The sequence below is a fragment of the Berghia stephanieae genome, chromosome 14 (genome assembly GCF_034508935.2).
Source record: "Berghia stephanieae isolate SIO BIC M18660-M18661 chromosome 14, UCSD_Bste_1.3, whole genome shotgun sequence".
NCBI lineage: Eukaryota > Metazoa > Mollusca > Gastropoda > Nudibranchia > Aeolidiidae > Berghia > Berghia stephanieae.
In genome coordinates, this window is record NC_088373.1 from 32,020,623 (window position 1) to 32,044,759 (window position 24,137).

The 24,137-nt window shown below is 35.1% G+C and overlaps 2 protein-coding genes across 2 annotated transcripts; one reads left to right on the forward strand and one right to left on the reverse strand.

Annotated features, from left to right (window-relative positions):
• Positions 1-7,770: 7,770 nt before the first annotated feature.
• Positions 7,771-10,170, reverse strand: LOC144960098 (uncharacterized). The gene is made up of 2 exons (XM_078893050.1): positions 9,782-10,170; positions 7,771-8,248 (listed from the first exon to the last, which is right to left on the reverse strand). The coding sequence occupies exons 1-2, from the start codon at positions 10,157-10,159 to the stop codon at positions 8,042-8,044; spliced, it is 585 nt and encodes a 194-aa protein (XP_078749176.1). The 5' UTR covers positions 10,160-10,170; the 3' UTR covers positions 7,771-8,041.
• An 8,892-nt stretch (positions 10,171-19,062) lies between these two features.
• Positions 19,063-23,303, forward strand: LOC144959922 (uncharacterized). The gene is made up of 3 exons (XM_078892773.1): positions 19,063-19,138; positions 20,908-21,298; positions 22,188-23,303. The coding sequence occupies exons 1-3, from the start codon at positions 19,125-19,127 to the stop codon at positions 22,422-22,424; spliced, it is 642 nt and encodes a 213-aa protein (XP_078748899.1). The 5' UTR covers positions 19,063-19,124; the 3' UTR covers positions 22,425-23,303.
• Positions 23,304-24,137: the final 834 nt, after the last annotated feature.

A 24,137-nucleotide genomic window follows, 5' to 3' on the forward strand; every position in this document is an offset into this window, starting at 1 on the left:
GCGAAGAATGCATTCAACCAGCTGCATACAATTATGAAAAACAGGAATATTAGCATGAAAACAAAAATCAAAGTCCTGGATTGCTATGTACTGTCTGTGCTGCTATATGGTTGTGAGAGCTGGACCATAAACAAGACCATGGTTAAAAGACTGGAGGCAGTGGAAATGTGGTTTTACAGAAGAATGATGAGGGTGTCATGGATGGAAAGGAAAAGAAATGAAGAAATTTTAGAAATGGCAAACAGAAAAAGATCACTGATAACAAAAATCATCAAACGCCAAATGGAATTTTTAGGACACATTATCCGCCACCCTGGTTTGGAAATACTCGCCTTGACTGGAAAGATGAATGGAAAAAGAATAAGAGGAAGACAAAGAATAACGTATTTGAAAGGGATAAGAACTTGGACAGATGAAGCTGAGAAAGGTGGAGCTGCTTTAATAGAATTGGCAAGAGATAGATCAGCTTGGCGGAAGATGACCTCCGACGTCTGCTTCAGATATGGAACTACATGAGATGAGGTGAGACGGGGAGATATTTTTTTGAGGCGATCGGCGATCCGGGGCGTGGCAGTATAAAAAAGTGGACAATTTTTTTTCGGATTTTTGCTGTTTTCACGTCGGATTCGTGATCAGCGTCAAATTTACAATAGGTTTGATACTAAGAACTGTGTGTTTACTCCAAAAATTGGTGAAATTAGAAATAAATTTTAATTAATAGTGAGGCTATGTGGCCGACAGAACCGATCCCAGTTACTGTCTGTTATTCTATCTTTCGTCTTGCGCATAATAGTGATTACTTCTCACTAAATTATATAAATTAGACTGTTGAAGGAACGAAATTGACATCATTCCACTCTTTGTTATTGTATTAAGGCAGTCATTTTGGTATTAGTTCTCACTAAATTATATCAATCAGACTTTTAACGTTCAAGGTTACTCGTAGTTTTGTATGACGGTACGTTATTTCCGACTGGTGGATGTTGTGAGCATTTTACCTAAACTCATAGCATCAATAACCGTCCAAGATATTCACATCATATGTAGCAATAGCTATAATAATCTAACATGTCGAGAGAGAGAGAGAGAGAGAGAGAGAGAGAGAGAGAGAGAGAGAGAGAGAGAGGGAGGGAGGGAGAGAGAGAGAAATAGAAAGAGAGAAAAATTTACTTGCGCTATCTATACCGCTATATTAAATAAAGGTGCTCAAATTACTTTATAAGGGTCTTTGGCCAACATAAAAACATGTTAGACGAGACATGACTGTTAAGCGATATTGCAATTGTTTCCCGACAGAGACGACGCTGTAAACAGCGAGGTACTCATTTTAACAGTGAACAAGGTGAGAGAATGCGAGTAAAGAGCCTTTTCCAAGGACTCAATTATGCGCCACTCAGAGCGGGACTCGAATCCAGTACCGTCCGATCCAAAGGCGAGTGTCATTTCACAAGATCACATGCATAGCCGCACAAAAAAAGTGATGAGCGAATAGATTCATATGTATTGAAGGAGGAGAGAGCGGATGGAGTGAGTAAAGTTCTTGGATATTTATAGAAGGAACCAAATTGACGTCACTCATCTCATTGTTATTGTTTTTAGACACCCATTTTTATGATTAGTTCTCATTAAATATATCAGACTATAACGTTCAAGGTTCCATGTAGATCTTTGGGCTGGAGTGATATTTCTGGCTGGCGGACTTTGTGAGTATTTTAATTTAACACAGAGCATCAATAGAAGGAATGAATTTGACGTTAGTCAACCCGTTGTTATTGCTTTTAGACAGCATTTTATAATTAACTTATCACTAAGTTATATCAATCAGACAATGAACGTTCGCGTTTGCAGTTTTGTGTGTTAATATGTTATACCCTGATGGAGATGTCGTGAGTATTTTTCCAATACGCATAACATCCATACATTTGCAATCTGATTTAAGTTTAAAAGCAACGTAGACCTCGGAAATTTTTCCATTTTGTCGACAATAAAGATTTGTTATTTATCGTCATTATTATTATTATTATTATTATTATTATTATTATTATTATTATTATTATTATTATTATTATTATTATTATTATTATTATTATTATTATTATTATTATTATTATTATTATTATTATTATTATTATTATTATTAATATTTATAAAACAAATCGACAGTGTTCCCGTGGCAGGTTAAACGGGTACTCCTCGGGACTACTCGCATTCGCACCCCCCCCCCCTCAACCACCACCGCCACCACACACACGCACACAGCTCTTTTTTTTGGGGGGGGGGGGGGCGTTGTTTGTAGATTATAATTCAGACAATGCCCACCCCTGTCATCACGTAGTCAAGGCTTTTTGGCATCTGCCAATCCCAAATGTCTGTGTCAAGGTCGACCGTCATGTCGCGTCAACGGGTGAGGAGGAAAAAAAAAAAAAAAAAAAGAACTGGCATATTATTATATCATTACATTGAAAATTATGAAAACTATTTTTTATTTTGTATGAAATCCTTTATAAATTTTACGATGATCAAGAACGAAACTTTTGCCATCTACCTCTTCCTGGCGCAACATTTATAAAAATATTATTTAAAAAAAATAATAACACAGCATTTATTTGGCGCAATATCCACGTGCTCAAAGCGCTTTACAAGGGGTCCCAAGGCAACAGCAATATTAAACTTGAAAGACGAGACATGACGCCTGTCAGGCGATGTGACATTTTTTCCTAACAAATTCAACGAACGGCCATGTACTCATTTTACACCTGAGTACTGTGAGAAAATGTGAGTAAAGAGCATTTTCCAAGGACTCTACTCTGCGCCACGCAGAGCGGGTCTCGAAACCTGAACCTTCCGATCTGGAAGCGAGAGTCATACCACAAAACAGGGAGGGGCACTGTTCTGTCGGCCACATAACCTCAACATTAATTAAATTTTATTTCTAATTTCGTCAATTTTTGGAGTAAAAACATAGTTCTTGGTATCAAACCTATTGTAAATTCGACGCTGATCACGAATCTGACGTTAAAACAGCGAAAATCCAAAAAAAAATTGTCCAATTTTTTATACTGCCACGCCCCCGATCGCCGATCGCCTCGAAAAATATTAAGCAAAGCGGGCTTTGCGAGCGATCGACCGTACCTAGGTTTATCGGCCAGGTATTTGGCCACACACATTGCGTTTTCATCCCGGTTTGCCTGATCGTGGTTCGGACGCCTATCAAAACCCTGCGTGTATGGAGCCTTTAACATATATTGAGAGTCAATAGTGTTCAGTTGATGATAAGAGGAAAGTGTAGTCACTACTCAGTACATGCATCAGTATCCCAACGGTTTTCGAAGCAATCAGTGGACATCTTTCGTCCGCTGATCAAACTTCTGATTTTTACTTTCGAGTTTTGCGCACCATGTTTTATTTAGATTTAGATCTGATGACGCTTCCGAATTCTGATCAGCTGAAGTTCTTTATCTTTATATGAGGTTTCTCCAATTCTGCTTCTATTCCTAGCTTTTTTTTCTCCCACTCTCTCTCTCTTTCTCTCTCCCTTTCTCCCTCTCTGTCTATCTCTCTCTCTCGTACTCTCTCTCTCTCTCTCTCTCTCTCTCTCTCTCTCTCTCTCTCTTCCCTTCTCTTCTCGTCTAGCTAGTTTTCTTCTCTTTACTCTTTCCCTTTCATATTCTCAAAGCTGATTTCTTAAAAATCGACTTAGAGAAGGTTGCGTAATTTCCACAACAAATTCAAAATTCAAGCCATTCTACCCGAATACTTAATTGTTGAACCATGAAATACGACTCTCTTCCATAAAGAAAGAGTGAGATAGAAGCAGTTTCATTTCTTAGAATTCTCTTTACTTCTTCGTTCTTTAGGAAATATTCTTTCGAGATATGTTTTTCTTTTTTTTTATCCGTGGATATTTTTTTATTACGTTGATACGCTTTTGTTTTGTTTCAATCACAAATCTTATCTGATCCCAAGAATTGTCGAAGATCCTCATATTATTTTTGACTACTTTATATATCCAACAACTGGTTGGTCTGTCTCTTCAACCGCTTTGTTGACTTGTTCCTTTGAGAGGCCATCCTAGCTCTGTCGTGACCCATATCTCATCTTAAATGTTGGGCTTGAGCTTTGAGCTTTTATTTATACATCGTATTACCCACTACACTTACCCGCAGCACCTTACAGAAGGTCCCTGACCAGCATCAACACGTAACATAAAGAACAAGACATGACGCTTTTTATTTAGTTTTCGACAGAGAAAACGTTGTTAACGTCCAAGTACTCTTTTACACATAAGTACAGTAAGTGAATACGAGTAATGAGTTTTTTATCTAAGGCAGAGCGAGACTCGAACCCAGGACCTTCCGATCCGAAAGCGAGTGTCATACCACAAGTGCACATAGACGCATAGTTTCGCCAAACTTTTCTTGTATTATTGCATACTTCATTTTTTCTGTGTCCAATTTCATCATCATATCAGTTTATATCGTGTGTGTTTTTCAATTTTACCGGATGTCCAAACTATACGAGTTTTTGACATTGCATGCAATTGTTGAGAAAATAGGGAGCAGGACAAAGATCTTACACACCGTTGCATGCTCATCGGGTTTCACAAGTTGATATTTTCAAAAATATAAATGTAGCGATTTACTCAAACGTGTCTTCATCCTCGGCCACTTGTGTCGTGTTCAATGTATGTGTTGTGTGATGCAGGTCAGGGTTCACAACGTCCTAAAAATTGCCGTCCGGAGCCTCTGGAGGTCATCTACAGTATTTTCAAGCCATCCGGAGGCCCTCCGAGAGCGTCCGGATGGCTAGAGAATGCTTTAGATGAACTCTAGAAGGCTTCCGTAGGCCTCCGTACGGCAAAAAGTATGAATATTAATTGCCGTCCGGAGCAGAACGAGGAGCTTTTGGGAGGTCTCTCTTTCCGACGACTTCTGGAAAGCTTTATACAGCTCTGAGGGCCTCCGGATGACTTGCGAATGCTTTAGATGATCTCCGGACGGCTCCGCACGGCGATTAGTAGGACCCTTGTGAAGAATATGGTAATTAGCATTGTACCAGCTATCAGGAACCTCTGTGGTATAGTTGGTAGCACGTCTGACCGGTAATCAGAAGTTCTGAGGTTCAATCTCTATTCGAGGCAGACTGTTTTTTTTATTAAAACAAAACAAAAAACTTATCGTCTTGTCTTGCAATTTTTTACCTATATTTTTTAAACTATTATCAACATCTAATACACGTCATGTTTACTTGAAGAAGACTAAAAGCAGACACGTCGTTTGTATTGTTTTGTCCCATAATAGTTTACATTTACTCACTTTATCGTTCTCTCCAACTTATTGGCTCATTTAGACACCTCTAGTGTTTGGCTTTGTCTGGAACCGTTTCATACAAACTTGTTCAGATCTTTATAATTATAATAACTGACATTTATCGCTTTACAGTGATATGAAACAAAGCATATTACAGTAAGACACGTTTGATGGAAAAGTGATACGAATTGAATTTAATAACAAGAAACCATGATAGTAGTATTGCAACATTATGACGTAAAAAGATAAGATTTTAAGCGAAATTTGAAAGTTGTCAACGAATCCGAACATCTCACGTGTGGTGGAAGAGATTTTCAAAAATGGGGGCTCAAGAGTTGAGAAGACTGTTCACCTATTTTACGCAATGGCTTTGACAAGGATTGATTGGTCATTGATTGACCTCAAGTTTCTATTGGGGACATATATGTTTAGAAGGTGTTTAATATAGCAGGTTCTGTTGGTGCTCAATGATTTGTAGACAACAGTAAAAATCACAAGGAGAGTTGCTGCCGCGTATTTTTTTTTTTTTTTTGGTGAACATTGAGTGTGGCTGCGTTATTTTGAGCAACCTGAAGTTTACTCATTTGTCTTTAGTTAAATTTACCCAAAGGGAGTTACAATAGTCCAATTTGGATTAAACAATGGAATTAATTAAAAGTTCTGCTATATATGCTTCGGTATTAGAAGACGAATTTCGCTGTTTTGCTTAATTTAATCATTACTATGTACATATGTGGACTGTGTTATTCACGTGATTTTTCATGGAGCGATCTTTATCAATGATGACGCCTTCCACACATTAATTTCTCAGTTTTACTATTATTTACTTTTACCTTGCTATGGTACCTACAGGATTTAATAAGATTAAAACAGCTCAACATTCTTTGTATTAAAAAAAAAGAAGATAACTCAGATTGAATCTATATATCACACTAGAAAGGGGCAGTATATATACGGTAAAATGACGGGGCCAAGACCAGAGCCCTGTGGCACTCCAAAGTTTAGAAAAATATGTTCTGACTGAACACCATTCACCACGACTGTTTGCCAACGATCCTGTAAATATGATGTAAACCAAGTAAGGGCAATTTCTTTTAGGCCGAACGTAGTTTCTAGTCTTCGTAACAAAATGTCATGGTTAATTGTGTCAAAAGTAGCAATGATATTGTTAGCACGGCATTACATATCGAGACATTAAAGGTTTTAAGAAGCGCCGTTTCAGTACTGTATTGCTGTTTGTAGCTGACTGAAAGGGTTGTTCCAAACTGTTGTTTTTGAGATGAGATGATAATTGTGTTAGTACAACTTTCTCCAAAAAAGGTAAATTTGATACAGGACGATAATTGTTTAATGTATTGTGGACCAGTGATGGTTTCTTCAGAAATGGTTTGACGAGGGAACGTTTAAAGCACTATGGGATTTTGCCAGTCAGTATGGATGTATTTATGATTGATTTAATGGAAGGAAATAATGTATCGATGAAGCTGGCCAGACACTGTACTGGTAAAGGATTAATGTCGCATGCTTTAATCTGGGCTTTTTATGAAACTAGATGAAACTGGATTAAACTTGTTTAAAGGGGTACCACAGAATGTTTCTGTATCTAAAAATGATTCATGCCGATCTAGTTCTGAACGAATGTATTGGATTTTGTCTTGAAAAAAGTTGACCAATTTGTTTGCTCTTTAATAGTTTGTAGATGGTAATGAAGTCCATCTTTCACGTCCAAGTAGATCATTGCAGACGTTCAATAATTGTTTGCAAAATTTAGAAGTTGTGTTTTTTTTATAGAAAATACGTGGTCTTTGCCGTTTTTATTGTTGTCTTCCAGGCACGAAATGTGTTTTTGTATAATTCACGATGAATCGTAAGACCCGATGTTATCAGCAGTCTTTCTGCTCTCTCACACTTCGTTCTAGCTCCGTTAACGCCCGTATACCACGGAGCATACTTCCGGTTGTTCAACATATTTGGTTGGTTAGATATGTGTAATTCTTGATTCTTATCAGTTTCACTAACGATTGCAGAATATTTTCGTACATTTTATGGGTGTAAAATAAGGTGCCTAAGACAACTTAATGGTAATTAAACATAATCTTTTGGTGCGCATGAAAACAAATCCAACGTTTTTCGTTTTCGGTCAAATTGTCGTTCAAGCAGAAGAAAAAATATACAAATAATTGTGAATTGAAGTACCAATAACTTACCATTTGGTCCCAAAATATCTAATAATCTTAGTTGAAGGGGTGGAGAATACGTATCCCCCCCCCCCATGTCTTTGTATTCATTGCACTCATTATATTTTTATCGTGCAATAACACATACACGCAAGCTCGTAGTGTTATTGGGCATGATAACAATAACTTGCATAATCATTACAAAGAAATGAAATAATCGTATATTATGGCTATAGAAAGAGGGATAAACTCGGGCTCCATGGGCCTACTGGATCTGAAGGACTTCTTTGTTTGTGTTTATTATCCTATTTTGACAAACATTGAGACATTCAAGAAACATATAATTCTTTATTATTATGATTAGACCTAAATATTGTTAACCCAAGTAACGAGAAGAAAATCGTTATTGTCCAAAAACAAATGAAAAATATTTAATGTAAAGAATTCAGTTTTCGGGTCGTTCAGTTCGATTTTAATGTAATTCAATCCATAATAGTCGACTCCGGTATTTGCCATTGTTATATCATCGATATTATCATTATGTCATTATAATCGTCATTCCAAAAAGTTGTCGCAATCCAACATATAACTAGTTACGTTTTGAACCATTTCAATGTAGAATTCTGTAAAATTTTCTCCGCATACTTTTGTTATTAGTTTTCTCAAACACTTAACCAGCCTGGGATACAGAGTACAGAATGCTTTTCCCGGAGAAAAACTGGGAACAATCTTCTTTTCCTTGACACCCATCCGGATAGTGTCCTGAAAAAAAGAGATATACGTATTAATGTATTTACAAGCATAGGTGTCCGAAATATACGTATTAATGTATGTACAAGCAGAGGTGTCCGAAATATACGTATTAATGTATATACAGGCATAGGTGTCCGAAATAGACGTATTAATGTATGTACAAGCATAGGTGTCCGAAATAGACGTTTTAATGTATGTACAAGCATACTGTCCGAAATAGACGTATTAATGTATGTACAGGCATAGGTGTCCGAAATAGACGTATTAATGTATGTACAAGCATAGGTTTCCGTTCAAAGAATAGGTTTGATAGGTGCGGCTATATGGTATGACACTCGTTTTAGATTCGGAAGATCCTGGGTTTGAGCCTCGCTCTGCGCATAGTTGAGTCCATTGCAAAAAGGCTATTTACTCACATTCTCTCAACGTACTCGAGTGTAAAATGAGTACCGTTGACAGCTTTGTCTCTGTCGGGAAAAAATGTAATATCGCCTGTTCTTCCTGTTACGTGCTGCTGTTAGTCAGGGGACAATTTGTAACGCGCTTTGGGCACTTTTAGTTGATATTGCACTGTAAAAATCTCAATTTATCAAACTCAAATTAAGATCAGATATGTTGAGTTTTTTTTCTGGCGCGATGGTAGTTTAGGAGCCAAGAGCCAGTGGTGGCTGTGACGCTGAAAACCTAAGAAAAGAGCAAAAGCAAAATGAAAACCAATATATATATATATATATATATATATATATATATATATATATATATATATATATATATATATATAAATGTGGCAACATAAAAACATATTTATTATTTGCTTGACGATGTGCTACATATTGAAGCATCATACTTGTGCTCAAATTATATGTGTATTTGTTTGTTTGTTTAAAAAGTCTTATTACTAAATTTGACATATTATCCCAAAAATAATATTAATGCTTTTTTTCTCGACAATATTTAGAAATAATGATCTTCTTTTGGAATTGTCCTTTACAGACATAAGCTTTTTATTTGTCTTTGCAAAGACCTGACTACCATATCACAGAAAAGAAGTTTGAGCGAGCGAGAGAGAGAGAGAGAGAGAGAGAGAGAGAGAGAGAGATGTAGCTGTAGTAGTAGTAGTAGTAGTAGTAGTAGTAGTAGTAGTAGTAGTAGTAGTAGTAGTAGTAGTAGTAGTAGTAGTACTACTACTACTACTACTACTACTACTACTACTACTACTACTACTACTACTACTACTACTACTACTACTACTACTACTACTACTACTACTACTACTACTACTACTACTACTACTACTACTACTACTACTACTACTACAACTGTTACCACCACAACCACCACAACCAACACCACCACCACCACCACCAAATCATCAACAAAATCCTCATCAAGAAAAACATCAACAACAACAACTAACAACAACAACAACAACAACAACAACAACAACAACAATAAATCGCCGACAAGGAAAATAGTTACAACACTTGTATTCAAATTCAAATAGGTTTGTATTAAATTCACAATAACGATAATTTCCCTCACCTCTACGCAATCCTGTACTGTGTCGTACGCTGCCATACTAATCACTCCTTCACTGTCCACACATCTAGTGGAATGAAGCTTCAAATACTTGCCCATAACTTCATCTGAGCACACGTAGTCTAGATGGATGCTATAAATTAATCGATTCTCATGAACATCAGTATACTCATCATAGCAATATCCTAGGCATTCTCTCAATGCCATGGCATGTTCACAGTGGTTTAACAGATATTTGCTCTTTTCGTAGTAGTCATGTTTCCAAATTGATAAGTGCGACGAACATGTATGACCCATATCTTCACACTTCTTTGACATGCATTGTATTTCAACAGCCAATAATATCAACAACAGCGAAGATATTGTGAGTTTTCCTTCCATGTTTGAAATTGACTGAAAAATTGTAAAAACAATATGACCCTTCGTCTCAAAACGGTATTAAGTCGGGTTTGTTAAGATGTTGAATATTGCATTTATAGCCAGAAATATCAGACTTGTGTTCAGTTTGTATGTTTTATTAAGGAGACTGTATACCCTATTTTAGAATGCGAAAGCCACCAATTTATAGTTTTGACCAGTTAAACATTAGATTCACCTTTTAATCATCTGGTTCGTTCCGAGATAAAACCGTTTGAGACGATGGGTCACAAATAAGGAAAATGTAGTAGTCCTTACGAGCTATTCGGCCAATTGAGCCGGAGTTAATCTCGGTTTCTATAACGTGAAACGGACAATAATCATTTATTGCTATCCTTTGGATAGGACGCTATTCTATCACAAAGTACTTTCCGTCCGATCTAAAAGACCCAGTTACCCAATCACTGCTGGGATAACAGAGGGGCCAGAAAAAAAATTCGACTGCACCAGATATCGATCTCGGACCCTTCGATTGTGAAGCAAGTACTTTACCAACTGACCTGTCTCGACCCTCAAAGAAATGCATATAACCCCAATATACTGTGCAAACTCTTTACCAGAATATATGAAAAATCTACGTGACCCGGCGGTTACCTTGTGATATGTTGGTGCATACAAGGGACTTTAACACAACATATATAGAAAATAAAGAGAGTAAAACTGATCTTATAACATATATAAAACAAAATATACCACGTATCGGCCGTTGGTATCCGTCAGAATAGGAAATAGGTTAAATTACATTTATAAATGTATAGTTAAAACATTACAGGTAAAATGTGTGTATGTGTGTGTGTGCCTGTGTGTGTGTGTTTGTGTGTGTATAACAACAATAAAAATAATAATAATAATAATAATAATAATAATAATAATAATAATAATAACAACAACAACAACAATAATAATAAATAATAATAATAATAATAATAATAATAATAATAATAATAATAACAATAACAATAATAATAATAATAATATAATAATAATAATAATAATAATAATAATAATAATAATAATAATAATAATAATAATAATAATAATAATAATAATATAATAATAATAATAATAATAATAATAATAATAATAATGAATAATAATAATAATAATAATATAATAATAATAATAATAATAATAATAATAATAATAATAATAATAATAATAATAATAATAATAATAATAATAATAATAATATAATAATAATAATAATAATAATAATAATAAAATAATAATAATAATAATAATAATAATAATAATAATAATAATAATAATAATAATAATGATGATAATAATAATAATAATAATAATAATAATAATAATAATAATAATAATAATAATAATAATAATAATAATAATAATAATAAAATAATAATAATAATAATAATAATAATAATAATAATAATAATAATAATAATAATAATAATAATAATATTAATAATAATGATTCAGGTTTGAGTAAATGGGTTATAGCATAAAAAAGTACATTATTAATGATGAGAAATGAACAACTTACCAGAACAGATAATGTGATGGACTTGATCAGATAATTGGTGTTAACCAGAATGACGAGACTTTACCATTTTCATCTTAATTAAGAAAAATAAAGATTAATGATTTTATCTAGATACAGCTGTGATTACCATATGTTGAAAACAATTGAAATTATCATGTGTATATTTACCTTTAATTATAACATATTATGTCAGATTCTAATGCAGCGGGAAATTATCTGGTCATTGATTTCTACCTGATGGGTTGGTCTGGGGTAAAAATACCTTTTTTTTAAATTGACGAATTGGTGCTCTGCGATTATTCAAAAAGCTCACTACATCCGCTACCTTCATATAAGGTACCAACACAAAGAACTATGTCTAATCTCAAACGCGTGTTATTTTCTTCTTTTAACTGTTTGTAGGGTTCCATAATGAACACATTATATAGACAATTACCTTTAATTTAATAACGGTTTCCAGTTCTACGTGTATTAAAAAAAAATCCCTTAATTCGTCCCATGGGGGTAACTTTTTCTAGTGTCTATTCCAAGGGACTTGCTCAAGGTCACACAGCGCGGAGGAAAATCAAACTCGGTACGTTTCGGGTACGAAGCAAAGACGGTACAGCTGAGCCACGTATGTCAATGTTTGAATTAAAAAACAGTTTCATAATTTTCTGATTTTTGTCATTATTCTGTGCTCGTTGGGGAAAATTTTACATTAACTGCACCGAACGATGTTAACCCCCACAACCCTTCATTTTTAAAGAATAGACAAGTAGAAACCCTTTGCTTTCTAACATCCTGGCATCGTTAACAACGAATTCAACTAACTGACGTATTGGTATTCTTTTACAATTCTCCCGTGTGACATAAAACGTAAACGGGTAACAAGCAATCTAATGTTTTAGTTAATTAAGAGACATCCCCCTAGGAATTCATTTGTGGAAAGTAATGTACAGCTGAAGAGCAATGTCAAGTTGATTTTATGTTTGTTTTTGTTTTTATGATTACACTTTTAAAATAACAAAACGTGAGTCAAGAATGCTCAAGCCGCATTGGTGGATTCTCAAGCCAACAGCAATGCTTAAGCGCTAGAAAACAAAATGACTCTTCTAAGGTTTGTTTACAACATATTTATTTTTCCAGTGGAGATCATGCTGTTACAGAAACGTAAGTCATCTTACAACATAATGTATTGAAAGAACATACCGGTAACTCAATTGTGCACAGATCAGAGTGGGAATCGAACCAAGGGCTTACCCATGAAAATAAAATTACACAAAGAAGGGTAGGGAACACGGCTCTAAATTGTCATCTTTAGTCATATCAATTTAATTGAGCTTTTTAATTGAGCTTTTATATAGCAGAAATACCCACTAAATGTGCTCAAAGCGTTTTCCAAGCGGTCCCTTGCCAACAGCATCATTTAACATTTAGGACGGGAAATGACGCCTGTTAGGCGATGTTACATTTGTTTTCAGACAGAGAAAACGTTGTCAATGGCCATGTACCAATTTTGCACATGAGTACGGTGATAGAATGTAAGTAAAAGGCATTTTCCAAGGACTCAACTATGCGCCGAGCAAAGCTCAAACTCAAGACCTTCCGATCCGAAAGTGAGTGTGATACCACTAGAGCACAGAGCCGCACAAATCACTCCAGTGATTCAGCCATACACAGCCCAGTGTTGGACTCGAACCGTTGGCTTGGCCAGGTAAATAAAATCGCACAAAGAAGGATAAAGCTGAAGTCTCTAAGTTTTCCTCTTTACCCATATCGATCCATTCGAATATAAAGTTCATATTTATCACTAATTGTCTATGATATGCCCACATTGGTTTTCAAAGCCATACAAACTGTTTGAAGTATTCAGTTGGCCCGAAAATAAAATCATGTTAATGCAAAATAAACATAACTAAATCGTATTCTTATACTAATTAATTGAATATACGACTATCCCTAATTGAAAAGTCTGATGAATGATTGTATTTGAAACAGATGGTTACCTAATTACATATGGACAGATCTTTGGAGATCTCTTTAAAATCAAAGGCATAGCATCCAATCAAAAAGATATCTTGGGTAATCCATAATTCATAGGATCGCACTAAAATAACCTGGATTATTTAACATTATCCATACATACCAACTACAGGAAAACCCCACATTGCATAGGACACAATGAACATTTTTCTTGTTCACACAAATTTGAAGAGAAATATTTGTGATAGCATTTAAAAAATATTAAGAGGAACTAACTAGTTTTATCCTTCAGAGCCTCTTGCCCCATGGAGCCGGAGTTTATCCCGGTTTCTATAGCTTGAAACGGACAATAGCAATTGCTTGCTACCCTTGGACAGCAGGATCAGCACCAAATCTAGTCTCCACTCGGGACCCTCATTATTTATGATAAACAAAACTTGAGCTTTAATATAGCGCAATGTCCACTTAAGACACCCAAATCGTTTTACGAGCAGCTCCTGACCTAGATCAGCATGTAACGTGTAGAACGAGAAATGAAGCCTGTTTGGCGATATAACATTTTCATTTTCAACAGAGACAAAGCAGTTAACGGCCAAGTACTTATTTTACATCTTAGTACGGTGAGAGAATGTGAATAAAGAACTTGTTCTAATGACTCAAATAGCTCGGCTCGCAGGAAGGACCTTTCGATCCGAGTGAGAGTTTCTTACCACAAGACCATATCGTCGCGCATACTTCTGTGTGCCTTTAACCTCATATACCACTTTTTTATTAAGGATTAAATTATATAACAGGGTTGCAAGCGCAGTCAAACCCCTAAAATCAAAATTACACGACAAACGGTTTGAGACTATTTTCGGGCTCTACAAGAAATCTTTTGCTCAGACATCCGAGGCTGTGCCAATTTTTTAATTTTTTTTTGGTTGTTGTAATATCCGCCACAAAAATACACCAATAATAAACTATTTGAAGGAACAATGGAAAACATTATTTTCACCCGTTTCTATGTGTTGAATAATATTCTGAGTCTTCTAAAAGCATCCGGATCGGAAGTTTCTGGGTTGGAGAATCGCCCGGTGCAAAGTTGAGTCCTTGGAAAAAGGCTCTTTGCTCACATTCTCTCACCGTACTCAGTTGTAAAATGAATACTTGACCATTAACAGCGTTGTCTCTGTCCGAAAAATTGTAATATCGCCTGACAGGCGTCAAGTCCAGTCCTACATGTCACGGGTTGCTTTTGGCCAGCGACACCTTGTACAGCGCTTTAAGCACGTTTAGTGAATATTGCGCTTTATAAAATATCTTTATTAAACAAAAACAACTAAAACGTGGATGCAAGATCAAGACTTTTAGGTTCATCTCAGAGAAACTGACAAAAGTGAATCGATGAACATGTTGCTGCTTGAAGCTCGAATGAAAAAATAACGATACGTATCTAAATGTAAGCTGCAATTCATTAAACGCAGACAGATACTGTTTTTTTGGTTTTCCCGTTTATTAACAAGACAATATGAATGGTACGGTTCTCAGTTGGGTTTAAATCATATTTATTAGATGGACAGTAAATTGTAGTTGTAAACAATTTGTGTTCCAATCAAATTCCTTTGGAATGTGGTGTCCCACAAGGGTCAGTTCTTGGTCATATGGTTTTTATTCACCACTTAGGTCCACTTTCAAAGGTTATCAGGTGCTCTGGGCTGTCCTACCACCCAGTTGTTTGATCTGAATGCACCAAAAACCTACAAAATGCCATAAGAACATGTGAATAATGTCCACTGGGTGTAAGGGGTTGGGTGGGTAGGAACATGCTAAGGTTGAATGACGACAAAACGGATGTGATATTGTAGGGAACAGAAGATTGTGGAACGAAAAGATTTTCAAAATTGGTGATGTGACAATAGATATTGTTGACAAGGTCAAAAATTTTGGAGCATTCTTAGATTCACAACTGTCGATGGACCACAAAATTAAAACAGTGATCCAATCATTGATGTGTCAGTTTTTTTTAATGGATCTATTCGACAGTTTCTTTCTGAGGATGATACCATGAAAGTTGTCTTTTCAAAGATAGATTGCTCTAAAGTTTTGTTGTTTGGTGTCTCGGAAAATAAGATCAAGCGGCTGCAGACGGTCCAAATTTAATGCTGTCATATTGGTCTTTCAAAGTATTCACTCTGCCACACCTTTCATTCGAAGATTACACTGGCTGCCTGTTGAGAAAATTTTTAAATTCAAAGCATGTGTCCTAGTATGTCGTTATCCCTTCCTCACAGAACTTCGACATTCGATATTCGACAACCTGGTCTGTGTGTTCCAACCGTTTGGCAATCTAAAAAAACGTGAGCAAGGACTGTTCCGATTTTGGACCGTCTGTATAGAACACCATTCCACAGCGCATCCCGGAGTCCAAACCATTGTCTGTGTTTAAGAAATCATTGAAAATATTTATGTGATTATGTCATGTACTTTCTATATTGTTTTGTGTTGATTTAAAGGACCAAAAGCCTAATGGTTGAGGATACTGTGCGTTCTATAAGAATCTATTATAATTATTATAACTATGACACTAAGGACGCTAGTCACAAATTATGTATTTATTAACTGTTGTTATGTATTTTGCTATCAATTGAGTGTGCCCTCCTGGCAATGATATCAGGCTAAATTCTTGGTCACACTTTCAAGGGTTCAAACGGGAAAAAGTTTAATTATGTTCTCTGTTGGATCCAACGCTTATTCCTTCCATTCATTTTGATGACATTTTTAGTTCATATATTTTAGTTGGTTCTTCGGGATTTCAAGCGCCACGCACTCCTGTACAACAAACATAATATATGCAGTTATTGATGCGTGTGATATGAGAGGTTTTAACAATCTCAGCATAAACACACGGGAAGATGGAGTCAAGCACCAACGTTCTTGTCTTCTTTATCTTTCCTCTCAATGGCTTTATTTTCTTTCTATTTTCTTTTATGTAGACGCATATCAGTCCCATATGTAATTCAACTATTCAACGAATTACTATCAAAATAAAGACATGACAAGGTGTGGATAAACCGTTGCTATTCGACGGGCTTTGTATTTTTGATATTAGGAATTGCAAAGAAAAAAGACAAAGCAAGAGCTGTTTTTTTTCCAGATCTTTATCTTACACCGGTACCTGCTCCCGAATTTCTCAATGTGAATGACTATCACATATGTCACTTGTGCTTAAGTAGTGAAACTGCTTGGTAATTAGTATTTCATCTAATTATAAAAGATTGTTTACAATGGCTCATAATAATGATCACACGTTTAACATCTCATTAGAAATCACACGATATGAATTGGGGACTTTAAATTGCCAAGGTTTGAGTGATTAGCCGCCAGCTGGACTACTTATGAGATAAAACGTGCGGGATCTAATCCCTTAATTGAAGTTAATGTTTTGTCAAATTACGTTAAGCATGCTTTCTTTTAATAATGGTATAAGGGTATATCCCTTCATCAAGAGGGCTCTGGGCGCACAACATAGATTAACTTAATCATTAAGCCCTAACACAGTACACGAATAACGCTAATTATACACATAATCAAAAGAAATCCTGTCGAAAAAAGAATGTCTTCAATCGACGCTTGAATTCCTCTAGTGAAGACGAAGAACGTATCTCTAGTGGTAGTAAATTCCACAACCTTGGACCAGAATGCTGAAAGGCGTGTTCACCAACCTTCACTCGACAGTGGGGTGTTTTCAATTTGAGGTCGTTCGTTGATTAATTTCTTTTAAGTGATTTTAACAGATGTCTTATCTTAAATCAAAGAACACCTGTGGCCCACTGCGTAAATTTGGGGATAAAAACGAGAAAATTGAGATTAGAATCATAACAGGATAAACAAATATTTAGTTCAAGTGGACATTCTACAATATTTGAGGGGGGGGGGGGTTATCATATTACGTATAGGTGCTCTTCTGATTTAATTACGTTACTACTGCATTGTGGAAACTAACGTAGATCGAGACGAATCGCTTGAGCCATCAACGATCGAAATAGGTAATAAAGTCTGCACAGATGAATCTGGCAAAATATCCCCCAGGAGACATGTCTAACCACAGACGACTGACAAGTATGCCCAAACAGAATATCTAAATAATCACTGGAGTCAAAGGCTGAACGAATTTGGCATGAATTTAGAAAAGAAAGATTTGCAAGTTACATGTATTATAATCTCTAAATAATTTTAATATTTTGAAAAACAATTGCAATTAAATTCTGCTCGTCAGCAAAAATCTAGCATAGGCTCAACGGAACACTGTTCACCCCAACCATGTTTTTTTAAAAGAATAAAATATGAAATAAAGACTCCTGTAAACAGATGCATTGCGTGTAAGCAATTGGGCAGCCAAGAGATAGAATAGTTGTGTGTTGTAGATAACAGGTCTTTAAGACCACTATCTCATGTCGAAAGTAAAGAAATGGACGCTATCGTACCTTGGCCGAATTAAAAGACATATTGCATTGGACATCATTAACATTTTCCTTACCACCTGCAGAAAAGTCTTCACATTTGTTACGATACAATATACATTTTTAAAGTGAGATCTATTTTGTATATCACAAACGTTGAAGAAAGATCTTCGTTTATCAATTTTTTAGAAAAAAACATAATGTTGTCATATAGAGAGGTAGTTTGAGTTTAAAAACCATTTTTTCTGCCATTTTGGAGAATACTGTAAAGGATCAGTCAGGAGAGAGATAAATGATCGTCGTTGTAAAAGCCGCATTGTACTGTATTTATTGCATATAATATATCAACAAATTGCTGCCCTGAATGACAAGGTCGAAATATACCCTAGACCACAGGGGCACGCACAAAACCATATGTGATTGAAGCAACCGTTTGGCCAAACATAAGCATAGCAAAACCCAATCTTCCCCGTATCATCAGGGATTTGAATCACTCGGTCACCTCTAGTGAATCATTTACATTCACTCTTTAGGCAATTAGGCAGTAAGGTTAATGCTTCTTTTTGTTTGTTTGTTTGTTTGTTTGTTTGTCTGTTTTTTTTTGTTGTTGAAAATACTGGATACCTTCAACATAAAACTCGTTGTTAAAATCGGGTGACAAAACATATGCAGATATTGATTTATGTCGATAAGCTTTGCATGATGAAAATGACGATGATGTTGACGATGGTTAGAAGACATAGCTCTACTTACTGTTAAATGAACACTTCTGTTTTTGTTTAGAACCATAATTATATTAATTTAATTCGATCCAAATATCCCATCAAAAATTAATTGCTTTTAAATAATGTTTTGGTCACAGCTGGATATCCTAACTAACTCTCAATGCATTTCTATATAATATTCACGATATAGATGAATCATAATCATTACTTTATGTCTATAAAGGTAAATAATTACGCTGAACAGATCATACATCATACGTGTATTATTGTGACATTGCGGAAACTTGATGTTTCTTACAAAGTGAGTAGTCTGGCTTTTCGTATACAATAAGCTTGTTTGAGAATTTTTAAAACATAGGCAATATATTTTACAACGCAACCTAACCAACAGCAACAGATGACGAATACAACGAGACATGACGCTTTTTAGGCGATGCTACAATTTTGAGGGGCTGGTAATAGCCAAGTCATTTGTCTCAAAACTAAAACTAGCTCGTCCTTAAAATATTCTTTGAGATATTTTTGATGCAGTGTTCTAGAACTGTTTGCCAGAACATTCAATAAGAAATTGTCTTCTTTTGGCCAATGAAACTTTGAAAGAAAAAAATATAAATGGTTTGCAATATTTTTTTAACTCACTCAATCCTAGATATCTCTTTCTACTTTTCAAAATTGGAAAAATCTGTATTACAAATAATCATGTACATAGATAGTTTTATTCAAATACCATTAACGTGTAAAAAAGAAAGACATTAGCTTTGATACTTCGCCTATAATTTATCTCAGAAAAATGTAATTGAAATGGATGGGGTAAGAGTGACTCGGGTTAACAACGGATATAGTCGGTGTTGGAGTCGAGAGAACCAATTTAAATTTCAATGTAGTCTATCATTTTTTTAACGTACTTCAAACCAATTTTGATAGTTTTGCCAAGATATGGGTCATTTAAATCAATCGATATTTGAGTAACCAGTTTTATTTTTCGCCAATTTGTTGCCAATTAAATGCATACCTTTCTAATTAAAGGACACTTAACTGCTTAAATTTAAACGTCAATGGACTCTGTCGTTTCAAAACACCTTACTTAATCTATATTTCCACTAGTCTTCTCAAAACAGTACCATTATAGAACGTTTTAGTGTCATAATGTGTATATTATATCTGTCAGCAACTTTTCTTCTCCAGGAGTTACATTGGCTTCATGTGGAGATAAGAGTTCCCTATACGATGTGGACTGTTGTCAACAAATCCTTGAGCAATAACAACTCCCCTATATAAAAAACCTTCCGAAAATTTATGGCCCCAATTGAAACTAGGTTAATCATTTGTTAAGACATTGCCTAAATTAGGTGAATAATCTTTTTGTGTCAACCCCCCCCCCCCTTGCCCCTCCCCCCTCAACCCCCCCCCTACCCATCACATAAAGTGAGATGCTAGGGCCGTTGATAACTTTCAAATCTCGCTTAACGTTTAAATTTTACGTCATAAGTTGCTATAGTGGTATCACGTTTTGTTGTTGTTAAATTGAATTCGTAAAACTCATCCATCAACAGTTCTTGTACTGTAAAATGGTTTGTTTTATGTCACTGTAAAGCGTATGTGTCAACTGTGTGGAACATAGTATATTTGCTATTATTATTATTATTATTATTATTATTATTATTATTATTATTATTATTATTATTATTATTATTATTACTATTATTATTATTATTATTATTATTATTATTATTATTATTATTATTATTATTATTATTATTATTATTATTATTATTATTATTATTATTATTATTGTCATCATCATCATCATCATCATCATCATCATCATCATCATCATCATCATCATCATCATCATCATCATCAGCATCAGCATCATCATCATCATCATCATCATCATTATTATTATTATTATTATCATTCATTGCATAATATAATTAAATGATAGTTAAATTGTAACTGTTTTCATTGCACGGCAATGAGTAATCCAAATATCATACAAAGTTTGATAGGGGAATCGTTTCATTTTGCTCGGTGTACGACAATGCCTCAATTATTTTTTTTTTCTTTCAGTTTTCCAATAAAATCTACAATGGTCGTCAAACTCACATCTGCCTTGATCATTTTAATTATCATGGCCGTAGGCGTCCATGCTGCTTCAGAAAATTGCAAAGAGTTATTCAAATCCTGCGTTCAAAATTACAATCAAATGGAAAAGGATACAGCAAAAGAAGACATAGACGCCAGGTGTAGCAATACTTATAAAACTGTCCGTTGTTTTGGACTTTGTTATGATGTCTTCCGAGATGAAAACTACAAAACAGTACTTGATTTGTGTTTTCTGAAATTCGTGTGTGAACATGAAAACAAGGAAAAAGTTCGCGATTTGATGACGAATGAGACATGTTTCGTCCATGAGGAAATAAAAATGGGACTTGAGAATAAATTTATAGAATGTACAAAGGTTAGTAAAGTTAGAGTATTATGGCTTACATAATAATAATAATAATAATAATAATAATAATAATAATAATAATAATAATAATAATAATAATAATAATAATAATAATAATAATAATAAAAAGAAGAAGAAGAAGAAGAAGAAGAAGAAGAAGAAGAAGAAGAAGAAGAAGAAGAAGAAGAAGAAGAAGAAGAAGAAGAAGAAGAAGAAGAAGAAGAAGAAGAAGAAGAAGAAGAAGAAGAAGAAGAAGAAGAAGAAGAAGAAGAAGAAGAAGAAGAAGAAGACAAAGGAGAAGAATATACATGTCATTGTGTTTGTCCGATGAAATTCCTTGCCCAAGATACAAATTTAAATCACCTTACGCTATGAAGAAAACAACCCTATGCGAAAAACAGCGGTTGAGAACTTATTGAAAACTGTGAAAATATGCATCATGCCCCGTCCTACATGTTAAGTGTTACTTTTGACCAGGGACCCTTTGTTAAGCGCTTTGAACACGTTTAGTGGACATTGCGCTATGATAAAAGCTCAACTTATTTAAGCTCAATTTCAAAGGGAACGAGATCGATCCCTTACAACGACGAGATTATTCTTACCTCCATCCAGCAATGGTTAGATCTGGCAGAAAGTTCTTTGAGAGTATCTAGTATCGTTTCCAAAGTAGGAAACTCATATTGTCAGTTTCACGCTATAGAAACCGGGGTATACTCCAGCTCCATGGACCTCACGGGTCTGGAGGACTACTAAAGGGAATAATGAGGGTAACGGGCACCATAGATGAAACGAAATTGACATCATTCAACTCTTTGGCCAGTCATTGGTATGAGTATTTGTCACTAAACTAATCGTATAACATCAATATAAATGATAATGTGATTCCGTCCATCTGCAGGATGCTGGGAACAAATTGGGAGATGATATGTGCTCTAGATCCATATCAACGTTTACATGTTTCCACAAGAGTGTTACACACTTGTGTGACTCCAGTGCACAGATGTTCTCCAAAGAGCTGTTGGACAAAACGTACTCGTGTATGAGTTCAAAGAAAACTAATTATGATGATGATGATGATGATGATGATGATGATGATGATGATGATGATGATGATGATGATGATGATGATCCCTGATCTATTTTATACAACACAAAATTTAAAGAAAACCTGATATTATTACATAGGTAATTAATACGATAAAAAGCTCTCCTGTTTGATTATTAAAAAAAATAAACAACAAATCATTTTATTACATGTTGGGAAACATTCTGAAATTTGTCATAACGGAAAGAGTTAATGTGTCTTTATAAAGATTGATTTACTGAACAATATCATGTATGGTATTCTATTATTGCTTTCGAATTTGAGCTTAAAAATTCATTTTTCGTTGTATGTGTATGCCATTTCAGCAACAATCTTGAAAACGACCTGTAAGAATTATTCCATGCAGAAAAGTGTACTGAATGATTCCCATACAATATATATTTGCTGTAGTCACTTCTTTGTTTTTGTCTTATAAATAGTTCGAAGCTGACGTCACTCAGGTCTTTGCTATTGTTTTCTGCCATCCGCGTTTATGAGTAATTCTACCTAAAACGTATTATCCAGACTATAAACGTTCATCGTTGCACAAAGATCTGTGTGTTGGTCCGTTATATTTCCGGCAATGTTGTGAGCTTCTTAGCCAAGCGCATACTATCTATATTTTCTGAGATGTTATGACCAAAATGTGAACGAGACCCTGGGCATATCGATGTCAGGTCGTGTCAAGTCGGATAACAGCCTCTCGCACAAATTGTTTATAATATGTAGTACAATTGAAATGTTGGCACTGGGCGTCTCGGCTTTCTTTATTCAGTTGGATGATTTCTCCTCACTAAATTCTCTCAGACATTTAACTCATTGTGTATTAGTACGATTGATAAAGCAGGTTGAAATGTTGTGAATTTCACTTAAACACATCCCAACATTCCTTAATGCCATGTTTACCCACTTGACATTAAACACCCACATACGGAATGAGTCCCTAAGTTTCATGTCTCCATGTTTTCACAGTGGTCTCGGATAACACTTATATTTTAACTCCTGGAGAGCAACACAATACAATTACTAATCGTGATTGAACTGGCGCATGCGCATAGACTTTCTACTCCTAGACTAGGGTAAAATGCTGCCCAATACACCAATGTAAATACATCCCTCTATTGCGTTTGTAATCATTATGTGAAGGCCTCATTGCACTGTACTAACATCTTAAAGCTTACACAGTGCAGATAATTATTTCCTATCGTCATGGGTGGAAAGGAAAAGAAATGAAAAAATTTTTAGAAATGGCAAACAGAAAAAGATCACTGATAACAAAAATCATCAAACGCCAAATGGAATGTTTAGGACATTATCCGCCACCCTGGTTTGGAAGTACTCGCCTTGACTGGAAAGATGAATGGAAAAAGAATAAGAGGAAGACAAAGAATAACTTATTTGAAAGGGATAAGAACTTGGACAGATGAAGCTGAGAAAGGTGGCGCTGTTTTAATAGAATTGGCAAGAGATAGATCAGCTTGGCGGAAGATTACCTCCGACGTCTGCTTCAGATATGGAACTACATGAGATGAGATGAGATCGCACTTACACAGATCTAACCCTACACATTATTTGCTTTACTTATTTACTCATCCATACACACCCATACACAAACAGCCACACACACACGCATACACACACAAACACACACACGCATACACACACACAAACACACACACACACATACATGTTCGAGTCGCAAATGAGTGGTAGTTTAAAATGAACAATACATGATTACATTATTTGATCGTTATTTTCAATAGG